This window comes from Prionailurus viverrinus, chromosome B3 (assembly GCF_022837055.1).
Source record: "Prionailurus viverrinus isolate Anna chromosome B3, UM_Priviv_1.0, whole genome shotgun sequence".
NCBI lineage: Eukaryota > Metazoa > Chordata > Mammalia > Carnivora > Felidae > Prionailurus > Prionailurus viverrinus.
In genome coordinates, this window is record NC_062566.1 from 111,648,273 (window position 1) to 111,672,376 (window position 24,104).

The 24,104-nt window shown below is 39.0% G+C and overlaps 1 protein-coding gene and 1 pseudogene across 1 annotated transcript; one reads left to right on the top strand and one right to left on the bottom strand.

The window, feature by feature from the left end:
* Positions 1-3,082: 3,082 nt before the first annotated feature.
* LOC125168616 (cytochrome c oxidase assembly protein COX16 homolog, mitochondrial) lies at positions 3,083-13,550 on the bottom strand. The gene is made up of 4 exons (XM_047863782.1): positions 13,343-13,550; positions 11,496-11,567; positions 6,488-6,550; positions 3,083-3,363 (listed from the first exon to the last, which is right to left on the bottom strand). Exons 1-4 carry the CDS (start codon positions 13,409-13,411, stop codon positions 3,241-3,243), a joined length of 327 nt encoding a protein of 108 aa, XP_047719738.1. The 5' UTR covers positions 13,412-13,550; the 3' UTR covers positions 3,083-3,240.
* Positions 13,551-13,785: 235 nt separating this feature from the next.
* LOC125168614 (methylsterol monooxygenase 1-like) lies at positions 13,786-21,795 on the top strand (annotated as a pseudogene).
* The last annotated feature ends 2,309 nt before the right edge of the window (positions 21,796-24,104 follow it).

A 24,104-nucleotide genomic window follows, 5' to 3' on the forward strand; every position in this document is an offset into this window, starting at 1 on the left:
TGTTTTTTTATCCATTCTGTCAATCTCTGCTTTTAAATTTGTGAATATAATTCTTTTATACTTAATGTAAATTGATAGGGGCACCTGGATGGCTCAGTCGGTTAAGCATCCAACTTCAGCTCAGGTCATGATCTCACGGTTTGTGGGTTCGAGCCCCACATCGGGCTCTGTGCTGACAACTCAGAGCCTGGAACCTGCTTCGGATTTTGTGTCTCCCTCTCTATCTGCCCCCCCCCCCCGCTCTCTCTCTCTCAAAAATAAACATTAAAAAAAATTTCATTAATGTAAATTGATAAGTACCCTTTCGTCTATTTTTACTATTTTCTACCTGTCTTTTGTATTTGTTTCTTTTGCTTTCTTTTGTATTAGGAAGATATTTTCTAGTGTAACATTTAATACCTTTTATGATTTTTAACTACATTTTTGAGGGATTTTCTTAAAGCTTACTCTAGGGCTTACAATATACATATTACTTACCAGAATCTACTTCAGATTTATACTAACTTAATTCCAGTAAGATATAAAAACTTTCTTCCTATTTACCCTGATCTTTCCCTACTTTCTTGGTGCTATTATTTTTATACATATTATAGCTATGCATTTCACAAACCCAACAAACATTATAATTATTGATTTATGCTCTTCTATGTATTTGGAAGAAGTTTTAAAAAATTATAAACTTAAATACTAGCCTTCTTATTTATCATGTTTGGTTCTCTTCTTTGCTTCCTGTGGATTCAGTTATCTGGTATCATTTCCTTGCCCCAATAAAGCTTCATTCCCACTCCATTCTTTTACTGTATTATTGTCTAATATATTACATTTCTATATGTAGACCTCAAAATACATTTTATAGAAAGGGTTCTACTTGTTCTTAAACAAATTAAGAAGGGGAAAAATTGTAATTGTACTTTTTTTTAAGTTTATTTATTTATTTTGAGAGGTGGGAGGGGCAGAGAGAAAGAAAGAAAGAAAGAGAATCCCAAGGAGGCTTCATGCTGTCAGTACAGAGTCTGATGTGGGGCTCGGACTCACAAACTGTGAGATCATGACCTGAGCCAAAATCAACAGTCGGATACTTAAGCAACTGAGCCACCCAGGCGCCCCTGTAGTTGTACTTTGTAAAAAATAATTACCCAATTACCTTTATCAGTGCTCTTTTGTCATTTCTTATGGATTTAATTACTTTCTGGTATCATTTCCCTCTCTCTTTCCTCAGTCATATCTTCTTTTTTTTTTTTCTTTAGTCATGTCTATTCTATTGATGACCCCATCAAAGGCATTTCTGTTACACAGTTTTTGATTTCTAGAATTTCCCTTTAATTCTTTTTTTTTTTTTTAACGTTTATTTATTTTTGAGACAGAGAGAGACAGAGCATGAACGGGGGAGGGTCAGAGAGAGAGGGAGACACAGAATCTGAAACAGGCTCCAGGCTCTGAGCTGTCAGCACAGAGCCCGATGCGGGGCTCAAACTCACAGACCACAAGATCATGACCTGAGCCGAAGTCGGACGCTTAACCGACCAAGCCACCCAGGTGCCCCTTCCCTTTAATTCTTAAAACTTCCATCTCACTGCTTACATTACCCATCTGTTCTTGCATGTTGTGTATTTTTTCCATCAGAACTCTAAACATCTTAATTATAGTTATTTTAAAGTATCAACATGATAAATCCAATATTCCTACCATATATGAATCTGATTATAATGCTTGGCCTTTTCAAACTGTGCCTTTTGTATTTTCGTATGCCTTGTAGTTTCTTTGTTCAAATTTGGACATGATATCCAGTTGGACTGGGTAAAAGAAACTCCAGTGAAGAGCCTTTAGGGATGTGGTGGTAATGTGAAGGGGGAGGGGAACATTCTATAATCTTATGATTAGGTCTCAGTCTTCTAGTCATCGTGGTCCCACATGACCTTCACGACTACTTTTCAGTCTTCCTCCCCACATCCTCACCCCATTTAGGTGAACAGGAAGGCTAGAAGGGGCTGATGTCGGGTATTTCCCTTACCCCAGAGTTGGTTAGACTCTGGTAAAATCCAGTGTGATTAGTCTCTAGCAAAAGTCTCCTTTGAGGCCAGGCTTTTGTTAAAGAGAACAAAATTTAGGGGACATATTTCAGAATAGTTAATTTTTCCTCCCCCTACTGAAACCACAAGATTTTCCTCTACTATTCACTGCAAGAACCTGGTGGGGCCCCAGGAAGTAAACCTCATAAAAGTGTGCCCCTGGCCTGGTCTCTAGGAGTTTTTAACTCAAATTAGTCCATGCTCAGTCTCCAGTAATTAGGCAATTGCCCTTTAAGCATTCCTACCTGATGTGGCTTCCAGGTGGTTTCTCCTCCAGGTAACCTGTGATCCTCTGTATTTGCGTGTCTCAAATTTTCCAGTGGTGGTTTTGTTCTGTGTCCTCAATTCTCTCATGGATCAAAGAATAGTTGTTGATTTTCAGTTTTTTCAGCTTATCCTTTGTGTGAGGATGGGAGGTGTGACTTCCAAGGTTGCTATCTGTTGGACCGGAAACTGAAGTCCCCTATGCAGTTTTTAAAGAAACTGCCAAAGAATTTTCCAGACCACTTGTACCATTTTACATTATACCAGCAATGTGTTTGAGATCTAGTTTCTCCACATCTTTGCCAGCATTTGGAATTGTCCCTTTTTTATTTTAGCTGTTCTAATAAATGTGTAGTGATTTCTCAGTGTAGTCTAAATTTGTATTTCCCTAATGACTAGTGATGTCAATCATTCTTTTCAGGTGTCTGTTTGCCATTCATATACCCTCTTCAGTGAAATGTCACTTTATATCTTTTGACCATTTTCTGATTGGATTGTTTGCTTTTTTACAATTGAGTTTTTGGAGCTCTTTATATATTCTAGATATGAGTCTTTTAGCAGATATGTGGTCGACAAATATTTTCTCTCAGTCTGGAGAGGTATTTTCTTAACATGTTCTAATGGTATCAATGCAATCATCAGGTTAAGACTTTGGAGACTGATTAGTAGTATTATAAGCAAAACCAAAACTCTTATCAGCCTGTGATCAGTATTATTTTTCTACATAGGTTTGACATAAAATCACTGTGTGATGTTACTTTGACTTTTATCAAAAGTATCTGTCATCACATTGCTCGCATCCAGGCTTCTGCAGGTCTGAGATTTTCTTCCCACTGAATATGTAGCAAGAATTCCAGTGGATGGCATTTTTGTCAAAAAGAAAAAAAGAAAGAAAGAAAGAATCCACTTAGGTTGTTTTAGTCTTAGTCTTAAGGATTTCTGGATTTCGTCCTTGGAGGAGGTCAGGATCTTCCCAAGGCCTGGGTCCTCGAATATTCTTCCAGTCATCAAAAGTGGAATCCTTTATTTTCTATACAGCCACAAAAATTAAAGCACATATATTAGTGTAGGAGGCATGTAGCTTTGATTAGGACATTACTGATTCATCAATGAATAAATGAGTGGAAAAAATCCAATTTTAGCAAATAAATCAACTGCATACCACGCATATCTCTTAGGGTTTGGAAGTTTTCTTGCTTGCTAGTCATGTTAGTTAGACTATCTTTCCCCCCCATCAGAATAAAATTATCAAATTATAGAGGGTCTACATGCTTTATTTCTGAGAATACAAAGAAAGGGAAGAAGCTGGGAAAACAAAAATCCAACTCCGAAGGTTAAACGAACATAATAATGACTAGCAAGAGTTAGCGTGGGTAATGGTAGTAAGTAAGAGGGGAAAAACAAAGGTAGAGACCTTAATGGCTGCTAGAAGGAAGAAAAGAGGCCAAGATGATTTGTCCTGCACATGAGAAATGAGCCTGAGCCAGAGAATGAAAAGACATTCCCCAGAGCTGCCATGAGCCAATCCCTTTCAGTCAGTAAAACCTAGTTTCAACCAATCTGGATCACTGTACCTTCAGTGAGTGTGAACTATCTCTCAGCACAGAGGTAGGATAAAGGGAAGAATATAAAGGTTTCTTCACCCTTCAACACCACTCTGACAACAAGTTTTCTACAACTGCTTTATCTGTTCTCGAATTACTGCTGAAATAATATAGAAAAAGAGACTCACAGAACACAGAATAGCTTATATCCAAAGATAAGGAAAATGACATAAATTTACATGGACCCTTGTAACAAAAATAAAAAGGAGCATTTCTCTTTTACTAAGAAGCTGTATAACCTTGGGGCACCTGGGTGGCTCAGTCAGTCAAGCATCCGACTTTGGCTCAGGTCACGATCTTGCAGTTCACGATTTCGAGCCCCTCATCAGGCTCTGTGCTGACAGCTCAGAGCCTGGAGTCTGCTTTGGATTCTGCGTTTCCCTCCTTCTCTCTGCCCGTCCCCCACTCACACTGTCTCTCTCTCCCTCTCTCTCTCTCTCTCTCTGTCAAAAATAAACATTAAAAAAAAAAAAAGAAGCGGGGCGCCTGCGTGGCTCAGTCGGTTAAGCGTCCGACTTCGGCTCAGGTCACGATCTCACGGTCCATGAGTTCGAGCCCCGCGTCGGGCTCTGGGCTGATGGCCCAGAGCCTGGAGCCTGCTTCCGATTCTGTGTCTCCCTCTCTCTCTGCTCCTCCCCCGTTCATGCTCTGTCTCTCTCTGTCTCAAAAATAAATAAACGTTAAAAAATATATATATATTAAAAAAAAAAAAAAAAGAAGAAGAAGCTGTATAACCTTGGGCAAGTGATTTAAGCTGTCTGGGCACTATTCCCTCCTAAGTAATAATAAAAAGGCTTGACCAAATGGTCTACATGGTTTCTTCAGTTCTCAAATTCTATGATTTCCAAAATAAGTAAAGGAAAATTTATCCCCAGACAAACCCTCCAGAGCCATCACTACTGACATAGTGCTTATAGACCGAGAAGGAGCAAGTTACAGGCTTTGAAAAACTAGTGGGGAAGCAGAGAACTGAACCACTCTCTAAATTCCACTTATAGGATGTCTGTATTAAATATGTGTGGATGAACAAGATTGTACTAATTTAAGGTGCAGGAGAGTAAATTATTTTAAAGTTTAGTTATGAAATGATTCAGTTACAAAAGGGTCTGAAGAAAGAATAATGGCCTCTACCCAGGTAACGTAAGATATATGCTCAAGAGAACTGAAGAATAATTCTTCGATGGGATGCAAATTGGTAGAACAACTTCATGCGAGAGGGTTCCAAGTCTTCAAAGATCTTTGGTGAATGAAAGAGTCTCTGTGGAATTCTGCAAAACATGTACAGTCACTGAAGACTACACCGTACACGTGGTGGGCAAGACCACTTACGGCTTACCACTTAACCAACTGCTACAGAACTGAGTACGGAACGGAACCAAGAAGAAAGCAGTGTCAATACTGATTTTCAGCCCTGCTGGTGTGGGACCTCTCTTTAACACCGAGTTGCTCCTTTGGCATACAGCTGAGGCACCAAAAGCTAGTCTTTAGGAATAAGGATCATGCCAAGAGGAAGACCCGCGTTAGACTCAGTCCAACAGAGCTTAAGGCCAAGCTCTGACAAGATCCTCTGGGGAGGCAATTTGGAGAATGAGTCTCATAGGGTTACAGCAGTTTAGGGAACGCCAAGTCTTTCCACAGATCCTCCCTCAAAAAGACAAAACCGAGCTCAAAATGATCAGCCAATAATTGAAGGGCCTGCTAAAATGAGAGTCAACGTTCTTCAATGTATTATTTATAATGTTCACCTTTCAAGCAAAAATGATCAAACATACACAGAAATATGGGAAAATATGACCCACAGTCACAAAAACGAACGGACTCCAAGAAATGGAGCACACCCTCCTCACCACATCCTATATTAAACACTTTGGTTTCTGATCAGATGGGTGGAAAATGACACCTCATTATAACTTTAACTAACATTCCTGTAAGTTTAGTACCTCTTTATATGTCTAAGAATGATATTTATTTCCTTTTCTCTGTAGTCTTTACACGCTTTGCCCATGTTCCTACTGCCCACCTAAATTGTTAAACTTTTCCATATTGATCTGCAGACACTCTTCATATTTAAATTAATTCATCATGATAAGATAAACAACAGTTTTAGGATGTCTCATTTAACCAGTGACTTTACATACATTTTTTAAGCCTGAACTTTTGAATTTTTATATATAAACTCATCAATCTTTCCCTGTAAAGCTTTGGAATTTTGTATCACATTTGAATCAGCTTTTCTGACTCAAGACCACAGAAAAGAATCTCCGTTTTTTTTTCTCCTAGTATTTTTAGCATTGCTTTTTTACTTTTAAATTCTTGTTCCGTCTAGAATTCATCCATTTATAGTATATGAAATATAGATCCATCCTTATTTTCTTTCCAAATGACTACATAGTTAGTTGCCCCGATACCATACTGTTTAAGGTAAATAATTTTCTTCTGCACTGGTAAGCATTTCCGTTAACCTTAAGAGAGAGCGAATCATTCACTGACTGGGAAGACGGTTACAAAAGAGAGGCTGTATTAACATACAATACATATTAACGTATGTACCTCATACTCTGATTCCAATGACACTTTATTCATTTTCAGCTTTTTTTCTAATTCAGGATCAATCTGTAGAAAAGAAAGAGGAGCCGTAAGTTGTTCAAGTCTCTTACATTCAACTGTGAATGTAAAAAGTTATATAAGGGATGGCTGGGGTGGTGTGGCAGATGACAAACACGCGACAAAATCTCTCCCACCCGATCGCGTAATGACAGCCAATGTACTACCACCACTACTATAATTATCAGCAGCCTGTATTCGCCAGCACTCTTCATATGCCAGGCATTCTGACATACATTATCTCTTGTAATCCTCACCGAAACTTATGAGATAATTATTATGATGATGATCACAAGTGAAGATAATGGGACATAAGGAGTTCGAATCACTTGTTGAAGAGGAAGAAACTGGCTTTGAAACTTGGCCCTCTGCCTCCAGAGTCCATGCTGTTAACAACCACCCTAAATGATAAATAACATAAAATACAAACAAAATAACATAAAAATACTAATAAATATAGTGCTGCTCTTGAAAACAAAAAATAAGACCTTCAATACACCTGAAAAAAAGAAGCATCGAAGAAAAAATTCAACAGGAGTCCACAGTAGTAAACAGGAGCTGATGCCATGTTACCTATGCGTGGCAGTGTTGAGGAAAGAAGAATGTGATCACTGAAATTGATAAACAAACAACAGAACCCAAATTAAAATAAATGGAATAGCAGAATAGTAACTGAACACAGCTTAAGACCATTAATACACTAGGGTGCCTGGGTGGCTCAGTTGATTGAGTGTCCGACTTCAGCTCAGGTCATGATCCCAAGGTCATGAGATCGAGCCCTGTGTCAGGCTCCACATTGAAGGTGGAGCCTGCTTGGGATTCTCTGTCTCCCTGTCTCTCTGCCTTTTCCCCCACTCATGCTCTCTCTTTCTCAAAATAAATAAACTTAATTAAAAAAAAAAAGACCATTAATACACTAGAAATACCATTAGAATAATGCACAAGAATTGGGATGAAGGAAAGAAAAGGCCTATGATGAAAGCTACATCTAAAAACCCCAATATAGTTCTGTTAGGGATTTCAGAATTAGAGAACAGAGAGAATGGAGGAAGGGATATAATTAAATAATTGACCAGTAATTAACTGAGTAATATTTAGAAAAGCATGAGTCCTCAGCCTGAAACAACACAAGAAAAAATAACCACAACAAAACAAAAACAGCTATTCTTAATTGAGTAATAGTAAAGTGGTAGAATATTAAGAATAGGGGCGCGTGGGTGGCTCAGTCTGACTGAGTGTCTGACTTCAGCTCAGGTCATGATCTCGCGTTCAGTGGAGTTCAAGCCCTATGTCAGGCTTTGTGCTGACAGCTCAGAGCCTGGAGCCTGCTTCGGATTCTGTGTCTCCTTCTCTCTCTGCCCCTCCCCAACTTGTGCTCTCTCTCTCAAAAATAAATAAACATTAAAAAAAAATAACAGTCATTTGGCTTTCTCTTTCAGTGATGTTTGGACCATGCTGGCATTGGTATTGTAATTGTTCTCATTCTCATTATCTAAATCTTAGAAAACATGATCACAACATTAACAATGTTAAGAATTAAACTAGCTCTATTTCAAAGGAAAAAGAAAGACTTAATACTCAGGATTATAATGCACTTATATGCACACTTAGGTCATACTACTTGGAGCGATGCAACAATGGATGGTCCATTATTGTAGTTCCATGGTTGTTAGTATTAAGAGTCAGGAGAACAAAAAAGAACCACCACCACTAAGAATGGCGTAGATAAGGGGTGTCTGGGTGGCTCAGGTCAAAATCTCACAGTTCGTGAGTCTGGGTTCTCTGCGTCTGGCTCTCTGCATCCAGTTCTCTACGTTGAGCTCTCTGGTGTCAGCACAGAGCCCATTTCAGATCCCACTTCAGATCCTCTATCCCCCTTTCTCTCTGCCCCTCCCCCATTTGTGCTCGATCTCTCTCAAAATAAATAAATAACCTTAAAAAAAACCAAAAGAATGGCATAGATAAACTATGCCCTATGTATTTCACACTAGAATTGAAAGCTAGTGCTTTCAGTTCATTTTTTTAGCCCACCTCTTGGATTCTGTACTTTCCTTTCCACTTTCCTTACCAATGACTGAAAAGCAGGAGTTTCTGTGTTCTGGGATGCCAGACTTTCAGCACTAAAATCAGGACATTTCCAGGCAAACTAAGATGGCCAGTCACTCCAAATCAATACTATCTTTCTCCACCCTTCTCAACACTTCTCAGCTGAACTTATCCTAGTCTTTCTCAACGGCATTTGTACTCTCAACCTCAGACTTGACCCCCCCCTTAATCTCAGCAATTCTGTCCTTTTGACTCCCCCTTGCTCTTGGTCTCTCAACCCTAATAACCCCAGTTAACCTCAATGAATCATCCTGTTAATCCCTCTCACATTCAGTCCACCTTATCCTCTTTATCTTGTCTGAACTCAATCTCACCCAAACACTGACTCTTGACTTCATCTGAGTTTGACTTCTGAACATCAACCAACCTGGACTTCTCAATCTCAGGTCTTGTCCTCTGATCCTTCTCACTTGAACTCTGTCCACTCAGCCTCCTCCCATAGACCTTGACCAACTGCATCCTCTCAACCTTGTCCTCTCAATTGCAATGAACCTCATTCTATTTCACCTTTCTTCTCTTTACTTTAAGCCCATCTTCTAAACTTCTCCTATTAATCCAATCTCCCTCATTCTCTCTCCTTAACTCGGTGAATGGCGTCACCATTTATCCAGTCCACAAAACCAAAACCTCAAGCTGTGCAAGACTTTTTCATTTTTTTATATTATATACATCACATTAGTCATCAAATACTATCAATTAGCTGCTAAAAATTTTTTTTCTGGAACCCATTTATTTCTAACTTCATTGCAAATATTTTATTTCAAGTTTCATTACTGTCCATGTGTACTACTGCCAAAGCACCCTAACAGGTCTCATCTCTCCCCTTCCACCTTGCTCAATCCCCATCCATCTTGTCCCATCCATGGCCAGAGGGATTTCTAAAATGAACATCTGACGATATGCCCAATACTCCTCCTGTGTTATAGAATATCATTTTCAGCATTTAGCTAACACTCATCCAATTTTTTTTTAAGTTTATTTTGAGAGAGAGAGAGCATGCACACGTGCTCAAGGGAGGGGAAGAAAGAGAGGGAAAGAGAGAATCCCAAACAGGCTCTATTCTGTCAGCATGTGGAGCCCCACATGGGGCTCCAACCCACAAACACTGAGATCTATGAGATCTTTGAGAAACTGTGAGATCATGACCTGGGCTGAAATCAAGAGTCAGACTGAGCTGCGCAGGTGACCCAACACTTACTCATTCGTAGGGTCGTAATTCAAAGGTTAATGCCTCTAGCAAACCTTCTGTGATACCCCTTTCCCAAGTCTAAATTGTATGTCTCTAGTAATGTTTTATGCAAAACTCTAATATAGCATTTTACTGGGCAATGATGTAATTTGTTTGACTATATTTTAAAAAAAAATTTTTTTTAACGTTTATTTATTTTTGAGACAGAGAGAGACAGAGCATGAACGGGGGAGGGTCAGAGAGAGGGAGACACAGAATCCGAAACAGGCTCCAGGCTCTAAGCTGTCAGCACGGAGCCCGACGCGGGGCTCGAAGTCACACACCGCGAGATCGTGACCCAAGCCGAAGTCGGCCACTTAACCGACTGAGCCACCCAGGCGCCCCGACTACATTTTTATACTGGATGTCTTCCAGCCTAAATTATGCCACAAGCTTTGTAAGAACTAATTTCTTGAATCTTTATCTATAGGATCTGCCACATGATAAATACATATGACAAATATTCAATTATTTTTCAAATATGTATAGTCATCCCACTTTCAAAAGTCAGATTATTATAACTTTCATCTTACAGGGAAAGGGAAAAAAATTCCTTAATAAAATAAGTAGGATGCTAACAGACACTTTTTAATACAGTTGATAATTGCTCTATTACCCCACAGAAATCACACATTCTTTTTACATTTAATATTTACTCTAATATCTAATATCTTTAAGACTAGTTGGAATTGGCGTTTCTCTTAAATCATAAAATTAACCGAGAAAACTAAATAGGCCTTTACTCTTTATTTTCCTATCGATAATTATGAATTAATATTATATATTATATATATTTCATTAGCAGACCTCAGTAATATTGGTAGTAAATCATATATATATTTCATCACACATATATATTTATATTTTTATATAATATGAATATTAAATGTTATATATATTTATCATATATAAATAACTTGGAAAAAACTCAAATATCACAAATGGCCACAAACAAAAACTACATACTTCTGAAAGAATTAACCAGGGTTCTTATGTAACACTTGGCTTGAATTTTTAAGTAACCGTGTAATCACAGAAGGTGAGAATCCTAACACTACCTCGAAATAGTCATGTAACCTTAGGCAAGTTACTTAAGTTCTCTGAACCTCAGCTTCCTCACCTGTAAATTTCATATATATATATATATGTATATATATATATGTATATATATATACGTATATATATACACACACACATATAATTTATTATTTATAATGAAAATAATTTTCTTTTACTGTTAGTATATCAGTTTATATATCCATATAATTTATAAAATTACTGGTATTAATATGAAATGGAGTAATAAAATGGGAGTGAAACTGTCCCACATTCTTCAGTCCCTCCTAAATCCTAAAAACAACTACACCAGAGTTCATTTTATTGGAGAATACAGTATTGTAAATTTTCCAATGATGAAGAAGATTACTAAATTCTTTACATTTCATGATTCATTTCCAGATCATCACTCATGTTGTTTTACAGAATAAGGAAAAGTCCAAAGATTATATGGCCACCTTGAAAAGCAAGACAAAACTCAGACTGTTTAACACTGCATATACACATGTAAGCCAGAACATACATATACACAGACACATGCTGAACACCAATTACAGTCCTTACTTTAATTTTCACAGCATCGTAGCGGATTTGTGAAAACTCACGAAGACCAAAAGAACCTCCAACAATCAGCACCTAAAACAAAGAAAGGAAACAATGAAACAAAACAGAAGCGCAAAATTCAGTCTAGCTGTAGATTATTTATCTAAATGCCAACAGTGACCGCTTATATGGAATCCTATAGATTATTTTTCCTGGTGAGTTGCCATTCATCTGTTCAGAGTAAGTGCAGTATATACCATTACAAGAAAACATTTTAGCCCGTTACCAAATACCAGAATCAGTACCCCATACCTTCACTCGACCTGGTTTGGACAAGAAGGGAAGGAAAGTAGCATTAACATACACCTGGTATTCCAAGTCCTCTTCCGTATGTTCTTGAATAAAGATCCTAGGGAAGCATTAATACTTATCCAAGAAAGGAAATAATTTCAGCTTGAAGATAAATGTAGTACAGTAATTACGGCATATTTGACTGATACTCGATGAAAAGGACGTATCTTTTGAGGTCTTTCCAGTAGTGCTGGGTTTCACAGCACTGAATTCAACATCTTCCTCTTCAGTATTATTTATATGTTTAGGACTCATATTTTGAAACATGGTCCTCTAGGTCCAGTATAGACATAGAGACAAATATAGAGTAACATGTTTGGGGGAAAGGCTACTATGGTACTTTCTATTCCAAGAAATAAAACAAAACAGGAAACCTCTAACTAAGTATCTAGAAGGTACTTCAACACTAGTGGTTTTAAGATCCGGCTTTGGTGATTTTGAAAAATAAGAAACAAAATCATACTGGCACAAATGGCACATGCAGGTGACCTCAGGTTAGTGGCCACAATCACAATGCTTCTGAATGGATCTCCTTTTTGGGGCAGAGGAATCTATAGAGAGGATGGTTTTTACACATGCCCTGTGATCTACACAAATATAATTACTACACTACCTTTTAAGACAGTTTTCTTTAAACTTTTTTTAAGGTCACTTCTCTCCTTTTGTTCTGCTAAAATGCACAAAGCTGGTATCTTCACCTACACCAACACCTATTCATTCCAAAGTAATAAACTATTATGTATTTAAAACAAAGTGGCTTTTGTCCACATGCTGTACTGAAATTGTTTCATTTACTATGACATCAAGACTTGCTGAAGCAAAATAATTTGCCAAGGTGGATCAGCAAGTAAGAGGGGTTGTTGGGCTGGATTCCAACTCTGGTTGGTGTTATGTCAACCTCAACCTGTGTCTTCAAAGATGAATGAGATCTTCAGGGAACTCAGTGAGGGCTGTAGACAAACATATAAACATCACAACTACTTTCAATGTGCCTTAAAATTATCAATTATAATTTAGCGACCTTTTCAAAGCTGTTACAGTGTGGCAGGTACGGTGCTAACCACTCAATTCACAAGGTTTTACTGAACTCCTAACAACAACCCGGGAAGAATTAAACCAGTTCACAAACCAGGAAGCTGAAATATAGAGATGCCCGAAATTGTACAGTTAAAGTAAATACATCTATTTCGACGATCCACAGCATCGTCAAAGGGTAGCAACAGGTTAAAAAGGTAAGTTTAGTAATCACCCAGTGCTGGAATAAAAGGTGGTTCTGACCTCGCTCTCTGAAGCACATCCTGGTAACTCTTAGGGAGGGTAAAAGATCCCACTACCGGCGAGGGCAGAAGTCTAAGACTGCCTAGAGGCCTCTTCCTAGCCCAGGTTGCAGCTCCCCGACGGCCGCATCACAGACCCTCGCAGCCAGGATCCTGCCCACCTCGAGGCTCCACCCCTTTCGGAATCCGGACCCACCCCTTCCGGAATCCCGCCCCACACGTTTTCCTCCCCGCGCTCACCAGCATGGGGACTCCGTAGCGAAGGGTCTTGTTCTTGCGCAGGGCGCGCATCACCGCTTGTGTAGACATGACTGAACTCTCCGACGCGCTTGGACGTCTAGCTCAACAGGCCCAGCGCGGCCTCCCGAATCTCGGCAGCTCCAGCTCCCTCCCCACGAGGAAGACCTTCACTCACCTCCTTTCCTTGGCCTCCCGATACTCGGTCCTCCCTTGATAGGCCTCCTCCAGGCAAAAGCAGTCGATGCGTCGTAACACGCTAGCGCGTCCGGGCGGAAATTCGAGTGTCGGCGGTTTGGTTCCGGCACTCTGGTTTGCAATCGGGACTCCGGCGCGTAACCCTGTCTGTAGTCATCAGCAAATGATGTCGAAACCCGTACCTCCCACGTTTGGGGTCTTGGCCAACGTCTTCTTACCTTCCCAAGCATATAGCCGCTCTATAAAGTCAGCTAACCAAAAAGAAAAAAATTTTTGAAGCTAGTACTACAGTTTCTTGTACTCTGGCTATTTGTAGGATGGGGAGTTTACCGGCTTGATAGAGATTTTTAGAAATAAATAAACCGCCACGAAAGGGTAGGTTGAGTGGCAATCAGTGTAGTACCTTGCTATCACTGAACATTTAATGCTGGTACTTTTACTGCCAGATAGCCTGTAATCTTCAGCCGTTTATGAATGTCCATTTTCCAATCACTCCGCAACCCTCCGGCACACATTTTTGCAGGTCATTCGAAGGTTCGAAGACAACAGCGATGAAAAAAATAACAATCCCCGTCTTAAAGAAAGAAGCTGGCAATTTAATGGGCAAATGAACGTGCCTTAAGTACGACGGTTGCTTAGGAAACAGCTCCCACGTGCCATTTGCCAGGTGAGTCAGAGAAAAAGCCTCACCTACCGAGTACTATTTGAGATGCCATAATAGTATAAAATACAGGTGACACAGAGTAACATTTCCCAGGCTAGCCCTGAAATCTTTCCATCTGCCCCTGCCTCTAGTGCCACCGAAACGTTCGTAGTTGAATCCTTTGTTATCTTTCCACACGCTGAAGTCACCCCTGAGTGGTCTTCAGAAGAGAAATACCAGCTCTGCCTTTCAGCCGCTCTAATAATAGGCCCATGGGGTCAAATATGATAAAACAAACAGAACCCGAATGGTGGTTCTCAAGTCTGTCTTCCACACTGCTGAAAAGTTATTCAGAAAGCATAAACAATGAGATTCTCTCGGTTGGCTTTGTTCTTTGCCTACAGTAGTGACTCCAGTTTTCTTAGCAAGGAACTTCAGGCCCTTTGTAATATAGTATGACTTTGGCCTGCATTTTCTACCGCTCTTCTGCACTCACTCCATACTCCATCTTGGAAGAGATATTATTCCATGAGTATTGCATGAACTTCCACATCTTCAAAATGCAGTTTCAGGGACACCAGTAAGCCTCCCTTACTCCACAGGCGATATAAATTCTTCCCTCCTCGGAGCTGGAGTAGCCTTTGACTAATACATATCACACAGCACTATCACATGCTTCCCTAAAGAAGCATCACATGAACTGATCCAAGGGAGAGTTTGAAGTGATCAGAACAAGCTTTATTAAAGGGAGACTGAAAATTCCTCACCCCTATTTCTCCAATCTTCTATCACCCCAATCTGTCCAAGGAAGAAACTTCTTGCAAACTGGGGAGCATTTAGCCTGAGAGGTTAAGTCAAACTACCCAGTGGGGAGTGCTGGGGAAAAACTATGTAGATTCATGGGAAAGAGTCTGGAACAGTTATAGAATGCAGGAGAATTTAGGATTGAAGGGATGGCCTTATAGTTACTATGTTTTATGAATGGGGTCTCCTTCAATGTGATTTTGTTGTACTTTATTTTGAATTGTTTGACTTTTGCTGTTTGTTGTATATTTGTTCATATAATTCATCTCTCTGCAGAGAAGGAACCAGATAGGGCCATGAGATTTCTTACAGGATGTATTGTGAAGTATGCAAATTTTGCATATAGCTTTCCTTCTTTCCTCCTTCACTTCCTTTCAATATTTCAGAACTCATAGAGCATCCAGGTTAGTTCCGTATTATTTCTCCCACTTTCCCTCATATCCTAGATGTGAAGGGCATTCCTCTAAAGTCCAGGCCTTTTCTTACCTTCTCACTATATAAAACCTCTCCCTACTGGATCAGACATCAGTAAATGCTTACTGCATTAAGCTAGTAGTTAATAATGGATTAAGTCGTACACATATATTCTAGGTAATGCTGTAGCTAATAATCTGCTACCCTTTTTAGATAAAGCATATATTCAATTTAGGTAAATATAGGTCTTCAGCCTCTCATTTGTTCCATTATTTAAGTAAGCATTTATGAGATGGCTCTGAAGGAGCAACTAAATAGTCAAAATTACAAGTATGCTGGAAGATTGTCAGGGAGCAAAATTTGGAGCAATGGGAAATTTAAATGCCTAACAAATAATATTATATAGGTGGTAAACTCCATTGTCTGTGTTTAGTGCTCACCTTAAGCATTACTACGGTATACCTCAGTTTCTCTGTTAAATCCAAATAAGTGATATTTGTCACCCTTTTTATAATTCTTACAAAACCCACAAAATTCTTCATCAGTATGGGCTCTGTTGCCTTCTCAGAAACACGACTCAAATCCCATCTGTGCTTTCAGTGTTCATCAACAGTCACAGTGTTGATTCAGCCATCCCAACTGTCATACTTCCAAGGGGGAGGATATGAAAATGCACATCCAGGAAACAAGGCATCTCCACCACCCATGCCAGTCTTTTAGGACTCATATGTTTTTGATATGTAGGCAAGTTATGTTTTCCTCCAGTATCTGCTCTACCTTCACTTAACTCGTGCCAGTATATAGGAGCATTCGTATCAAAATGACCAGTCTTGAGAGCTTTAGCACTAAGGTTAAGTTTTAGAACTGTGGCCAAACTTAATGGCTATGGGTACCAAAAGATTAGTTACTTCACGAATCTTTGTTTGCTTTCCTAATTGACACCTAATATCTAAGTTGATTCACTCAAAAACCTTACGAAGTTTGGAAGAGCACGATTCCAGATCCATTTTACAGATGAGCACATTGGGGCTCAGAAAAGTTAAGAGGCTTGTACAAGGTCAAAACTGTGTGAAGTAGCACAAATGACCCGACTAGAACTAAACATCTATAGCATTTGACAATACTGACTATCTGATTCTTGAAATTTCCTCCGCCTGTGGCTTCTGTGGATGTTTGGCTCTCGTGGATCCTCGCCAACTTCGAGCCTTATAAATAAAAACTTCAGCCTTAGAAATCTTAGCTGGAGTTGTCAGCCTATTCCAGTTTTCTTCTCTATCTCAGTGACTCTCCAAGTCTAGTGTGCACAGAATCCTTGCGAGAGCTGATCAAAACACAGATTGCTGGGCTACATCCCAAGTGTCTGATTCAGTGGGTCTGGGATGGGACTTGAAAACTGGCTTCTCTAACAAGCTTTCATTCGTGTGATCCTTCTGCTGGTCTGGGGACTACTCTGTGAGAAACACTGCTCTGTCCTTGTTCCCACGCTCTATCCTCTTTCCCTAGGTAAAGTCAATTATCACATTGGCTTCAAATTTTATCGCACTGTGGATGAATTCTGGCATATTTCCAGCAGCATAAATGGTTTTCTAACACTTCAAAGTCAACATGCCACAAAGATTTTCCTTTTTTTTTCTTTCTTTTCCTTTTTTCTTTCTTTCTTTCTTTCTTTCTTTCTTTCTTTCTTTCTTTCTTTCTTTTTTTGTCCTTCCCTCCATTCCATCTAATTTCTCTGGCTATAACCACAGTGGCTGATAGTTGGCTGCTCAGTTTCCAATCCAGTCAAATGTGAAATCAGTTAAAAGGAAACCTTTGACATTATTCAGCTAGGAAAGAAATTGTTTCTCCCTTAATGCACATCTCTCTTGTGATAGTGATCATTAACATTATAGTTTTAGAATTATTCCTGTATTTGTCTTATTACTTTTTACAGAATATGAACTATGGGATGAATGTGACCATGTCTAATACACTTCTGTCTTCCCTGACTTCCTTTGTAGCCCTAAACCACGGTCCATGACTTTTGGGAAAACAAATAAAATGGCCGCAGCAAAGGTGACAAGAACTTCCCGTACCGTGCTTTATAGCGAAGACTCCCTGAGTAGTGATTCCTAAACCAAACACAAATCTGCTCTACAACACTGTGGAGAGAATCCAAGGTAAGTCTCCTGTACCAAAAAAAAAAAAAAAAAAAAAAAAAAAAAAGTGTTGGAAATCTCTTCTGTACAGATTAATGAAACCAAAATATTAACAAAATACAAAGTTAATTACATTGTCTCAAAATGCAGTATTAGCTAGATTACAGCAAATTTCATCATGTAGAGCAAATCAGGAAAACTCTAACCTTCCAATTGCCATGGGACTAAAGCCTATCTGAAAGCTTTCTAAATATTGTCTATTAAACTAAGGCTTCCTTTCTGGGTAGACGATTAGGTGCTTTTGTGATATAAGTCAACGGTGAAGTGGGATTTTATCTATTGAAATTTATGTTCAAAAAAGCTTTGTAGAAAAACGTCTATTGAGAATTGTAAAGACATGTTTGAATAAAGAGCAAGTAAAGTGTACTTTTATCTCAAGATACATTTTTTGAAAAGGAGACCATTTAAAAATGGCCTATTTGTGTCTTTTAAGTGTTTGAGTAACGTCTTTGTCCACCACCGGTTTTAAAAAAAACATGGGGTTGGGGTGCCTGGGTGGCTCAGTCGGTTGAGCGCCCGACTTCAGCCCGGGTCACAATCTCGTGGTCTGTGAGTTTGAGCCCCGCGTCAGGCTCTGAGCTGATGGCTCAGAGCCTGGAGCCTGCTTCCGATTCTGTGTCTCCCTCTCTCTCTGCCCCTCCCCCGTTCATGCTCTGTCTCTCTCTGTCTCAAGAATAAATAAACGTTAAAAAAAAAAAAATTAAAAAAAACAATTAAAAAAAACATGGGGCGCCTGGGTGGCTCAGTCGGTTAAGCGTCTGACTTCAGCTCAGGTCTGTGAGTTCGAGCCCTGCATCAGGCTCTGTGCTGACAGCTCAGAGCCTGGAGCCTGCTTCCGATTCTGTGTCTCCCTCTCTCTCTGACCCTCCCCCATTCATGCTCTGTCTCTCTCTGTCTCAAAAATAAATAAACATTAAAAAAAAAAATTTAGGGACGCCTGGGTGGCTCAGTCAGTTGAGCAACCCACTTCGGGTCGGGTCATGATCTCACGGTTTGTGAGTTTGAGCCCTGTGTCGGGCTCTGTGCTGCCAGCTCAGAGCCTGGAGCCTGCTTCTGATTCTGTGTCTCCCTCTCTCTCTGACCCTCCCCCACTCATGCTCTCTATCTCTCTCTGCCTCAGAAATAAATAAACATTTAAAAAAAATTTTTTTAATTAAAAAAATAAATAAATAATAAAAAAACACAACAGTTAAAAATCATTGTACATATAAAGTTTCCTATAAATCAAAACATAGTGTGCATCCAATAAAACTAAAACTTGACACTCAAAAGTGAACCTACTTCCTAAAGTAACCACTGCAGTCAAGTAACACTGTTTTTCAAATTTAAATTTTCCCAGCTTTACTGATATATAACGGAGATAGAACATTGTATAAGATTAATGCATATACCATAATGATTTGATTAAGGTACATATTGTGAAATGATCACCAAAGTAAATTTAGTTAAGATCTATCACCTCACATAGTTACAAAATTTTTTTCCTTGTAATAAGAATTTTTAAGATCTCCTACAACACTATTAATGAGACTATTAGTAACACTATTTTGAATAATCCCTAAATCATGAAGGATATCAAAATAACAATTATAATTCACATGGCAATTAATAAAAAGGAAAAACCATCATATGACAGATGACAGAAAATAAACTTTTGACTTGTAATGAAGAAGAAGAACCAAAAAAAAAGTATAGAAATTAGTGAAAATAAAAGCTAAAATAAAGGAAATGGAAAACAAACAAAACCAGAAAAATGGATTAATATAAATCCAAAAGCTGGTTATTAGAAAGAATCAATTCAAAGATTAAAGAAAAAACATTTAAATCTGTTAGGAATAAGACAGAAAACAAAAACAGAGATCTATAAGAAAGTAAAAAAGGGGCGCCTGGGTGGCACAGTCGGTTAAGCGTCCGACTTCAGCCAGGTCACGATCTCACGGTCCGTGAGTTCGAGCCCCGCATCAGGCTCTGGGCTGATGGCCTGGAGCCTGTTTCCAATTCTGTGTCTCCCTCTCTCTCTGCCCCTCCCCCGTTCATGCTCTGTCTCTCTCTGTCCCCAAAATAAATAAACGTTGAAAAAAAAAAAAAATTAAAAAAAAAAAAAAAAAAAGAAAGTAAAAAAGATTGCATAAGAATTTCAAGTTCTATTACCATACATTGAACAGCAAGAGAAATTGATGGTTTTGTGATAAAACATAAAAGTCAAACATACCAATTACTGAGGAAATTGGAAACTTACCATTAAGAAGGACTAGACCCTTGGCTGTGATACAGGAAAAAACATTCATCTTAACTGAGTCTAGCCATAACTATCTTTCAAAAGTCCAGTGAAAAACTGGTCTTTCTAGCAAACAGCAGTGTGAGTAGATTGGGCGAGGTTTAACAACAGTGGAAATAAAATATATTTTACTTACTCCTCAACATCCATCACAGCACCAGTTCTTATTAAAAAGGATAGCTGGGGTCTGGGTGACAGCGGCCTGCAGGTCCCCTACTGTCATCCAGAATTCTAAGGCTTTCTGCAGAGATTTGAAAAATGGCAACAAATGAAAGTATCAGCATCTTTAGTTCAGCATCCTTGGCTGTGGAGTAGATAGAGTCACTTTTACCTGAGAACCCTCTACAAGAACCATTAAAATTGCTTGGAACTATATAGTGAGTAATTACACATAGTTCCAGATTGCAACATGGGAACCTTGATAGTTCATGAGGCCCTTTATTTCTTGTTCTGTTTACCTAGATTTTTGTTTCAATTTATACTTTACATGGAAAAGTACAAAATTCAGAAAAATAAATCAGAAACATGAGAAAGCCAATAGAAATGTTTTAAAGTACTTCTCTTTAATCAGTTTTGTATCCAGCTTCCTTTGATTTGTGGAACTTATTATTTTACAGAGTATTTAAATATTCCTTATGATTGGGAAAGAATGCCAAGACGGTATATGCTGTTGGGAAGATGCGTAGGCTGTGCGGTGATTGAGGACACCTGGCACCATTTTCTGCATAGGCTCTTACATCACAAAAGAACACATAAAATATATTCATAAAATTCATCATGAATTTCAGGCGCCATTTGGGATGGAAGCTGACTATGCATATCCGTTGGAAACTCTGATTTTCGGAACTGGATTTTCCATTGGAATCATGCTTCTGGGTGATCGTGTCATTCTTCTTTGGGCATGGGTGACCATTCGTTCGATAGACACTATTGATGTCCATAGTGGTGGTGACATTCCTATCAACCCTTTAAATCTGATCTCTTTCATTGCTGGTTCTCAACATCATGATTTCCACCACATGAAGTTCATTGGAAATTACGCTTCAGCATTTACATGGTGGGATAGAATTTTTGGAAGAGACTCTCAGTTTATTGCCCACAATGAAAAGGTGAAGAAGGTTGTAAAAAAAGACTGAGTAAATATCTCTTCTAAACCTTCCTGAAGGTACTTTTCCTGAATTGAAGCGAGTAGCTAACATTGCTTCTGCGGAGCAGAAATGAACAAGCAGAAATGAACAACGGATACAAAGGACATTAACAACCTTGAACTATCTTCCTAGTGGGAACTTTTTCTACTCTACATAAAAGTTCTGTGTGTGTAGAAATAAGTAAATAGACATCGAAGTACGATTTTCACAAGGAAGTTTCAAAGGCCACGTTGCTAACCTTACAGAAAGGTTTGAAGTAATGGAAGAAGTATTCATCTATGTCTTTCCCCCAATAACACCATATTCCTGAAGTTGAAATTGGTCTTTAAAATCTTTTAAATATATAGTGGTCATTTCAAAAACTCTTAGCAGGGTGTTGGTCTCATATTGAACTTTAAGCATCTTTTAGAATTTGCCTAAACATCAAAGTATCACGGGTTGAATCACATCAAATGACAGTGTGAGTGAGGCTGCCGAACCAGGAAGAGCCAGCACCAAGAACCTCCACTCTTGTCCTCAGCTGACCAGTTTGAGGGAATTCTCTTTCTTTGAGAAGTCCTTTTGGATTGCAAAGTACTACTGGTTTCCATAAACGAAGGCCTTTCTGAATTGTTGTAAGTGGAATATTTTAGTCTGAAGGTTTTCGGGTTACTTGAATTTTTTTTTTTAAATTGAGCTTTATTTCTGCTGTTTACCCTTTCATTTTTGTAGGTTAAGTTTTCATTATACCTAAAACTGTATCTTGAAACATTGTGAACCGACTTGCTGTATTTGCACTTTGAACTATTGAAATAAATGTGATTTTTTTTGTCTGATTATCTTGTTTCCAATTTTGAACATCAGCTGTCATTTTTATTCTTATAAGGAAAAGTACAGAAACCATTAAATTATTAAATTTTGTAATAAAAGGAATAATTCTTTTAAAAAAAGGATAGTAGGAAAAAGGGCAAGGTAGGAAATAGGAGACTAGGAGAGAGGATAACATCTCCCTTGAAAAGATACTTTATGGTCTTATTATCTAAAAGAATTAACCTCTACTTAGCACATCCACAGAAAAGCCAGATTCATTTAAAGTCTGAAATAAATTTCCTGACCCCCTAAAGTAATACTGAGATAGAGAAAAGCTTTTAATACTTTCCCCACATCAGCAGTCTGTCATTCACTTTGTTCTAGGCAAGACCAGCTTTAAACGAGCCCTGTAGTGATGCTGTTAAATTTCCCTATACTTGTACTCCACACCCCCCACCCCCACCTGCAGCCAGAGCCAGATTAAAATACACTTGTTTCCTGTATCCCCAGCGCCCTGAAACATTGTATTCCTCCTCTAGTCAGTTCTTCTTGGGGACTGTTGTATAGGTAGTTTTACTGGTACTTTAAAGGAATTTGCCATTTCGTGAATTCAAGGGCCTTTTCCTTCTGAATGTATGATCATAGGGCTTATATCAACTTCCTCTGACAGTTAAGTTTCTGAAAGCATCTGAGTTCTTACGGCCGGTCCTTTGTGTCCTCCGTGGGAGGAAAGCTTTTTTACTGTCTCTATATATTGGTGTCCGTCAAACAAACAAACAAAAAATACTATTTTCTGTGCAAACCCAGAATTGATACCCAGAGAAAATATTAGAAGGACAAGGGGAAGGATTGGAGACTAGAGCACTGAGGAGAAAAAGAACCAAATTTGAAAACAAAACGTAAATGCAGAAGTTGGCATTAGGGTGGGCCGAGGGATGGAGAAGCTGATGTTAAAGGGCTAATTTGTGGAGGCTTCTGTGGCCAGGCAGATTGGGTTACAGGGAGCAGGTGCCAGATGGAGAGGAGCTGTGCAGGATGTAGCTGGTGCCCCCAGGACCAGACAAGCTTGAAAACAGAGGCTGAGAATTGACACAGAGGAAATGACACGGAGTTAACAATCTAGAAAAGAAGTGGAGGAGAAAACACACAAACTTTAAAGTTTATAGGAAGACCCTGAGGGGAAGAGCCTGACATTTCTGAGTAACCAAAAAGTTGGGGAGGGGAGGGATCAGAGAGAGAGGGTGGAGTGTGGGGTGAAAAGGGTTTGAAGAAGCAAGCGGGAACTAGATTGTGCTGGCCTTCAAGTATTTTGGACGGAATCCTAAGTGCAATGGGAAACTTCTAGGGGTTTTTAAGCAGAGGAGAGACATGTTTGAGATTTGTTTTTACCAGAATCTTTGTCTAAGACAAGCAAACGACTAATGATGAGGGCAGTTAGAAAGCTAATGCAGTGGTCCAAGCAAAACTGGATGGTGGTTTAGACTACGACTCAAGGAACAGTGTGACAGGCTGGGAATGGTCAGTACGAGATGGAATATAAAATGTGTAAAGCGACATGCCACTGAAATAAATGGGCACAAGGACTATAGGGTACCCAGGGTCATTTGACATGGCTGGAGATGGACCATTTTCCTTTGCCTTAGATAATAGTTGCCCAGAAAAGCGAACTTAAAACTTCCTTTTCCATAAAGTGGTTTCTAATTAACCATTGACCTCAGATACAAAGTTTGAAACACCATCGCACTGTGGTTGAGGGTGGATTAAAGTTGTGATATGAGAGAATCACTCCCCATTAACTACTTGGGGCCCTGGAGGGTATATATTGCCAGACCCCGCAGGCAGTGGAACTAGCCATAATTTTAACTAGTAATTTATTATGGATTAGGAAACCAGCTAACCGAACTTGTTAGAAAATTATATAAAATAAAACTGAGGACTTTTTGCACATGGATTTGGTGATATGTAGTTCTTTGGGTTTAAAAAAAAATCTTGTTGCTGCTTCTGTCCTTCTTGGTTATTTTCTAGATAGTTCAGATTACCTTTGGATATCTCAGTCACGTCTGTAGGTTTGGGAGTAAAGGTAGAAATTAGAGGGACAGAGAGCCCACTATAGTAGTAATGGTAGTGTATTCACTATGTAATTTATTTTCTGTATTTTGATGTTTTGACATCTGGGGCCTTGCTGACCCAGAAGGGACTGCTCCTCCCAGGGTTAGCCGGTTTTTAGAGTAAACAGCTGACTCTCTCATGAGCCTACTTTTCAAATACAAACCAACCAACCTGGAGCCTATGCTCC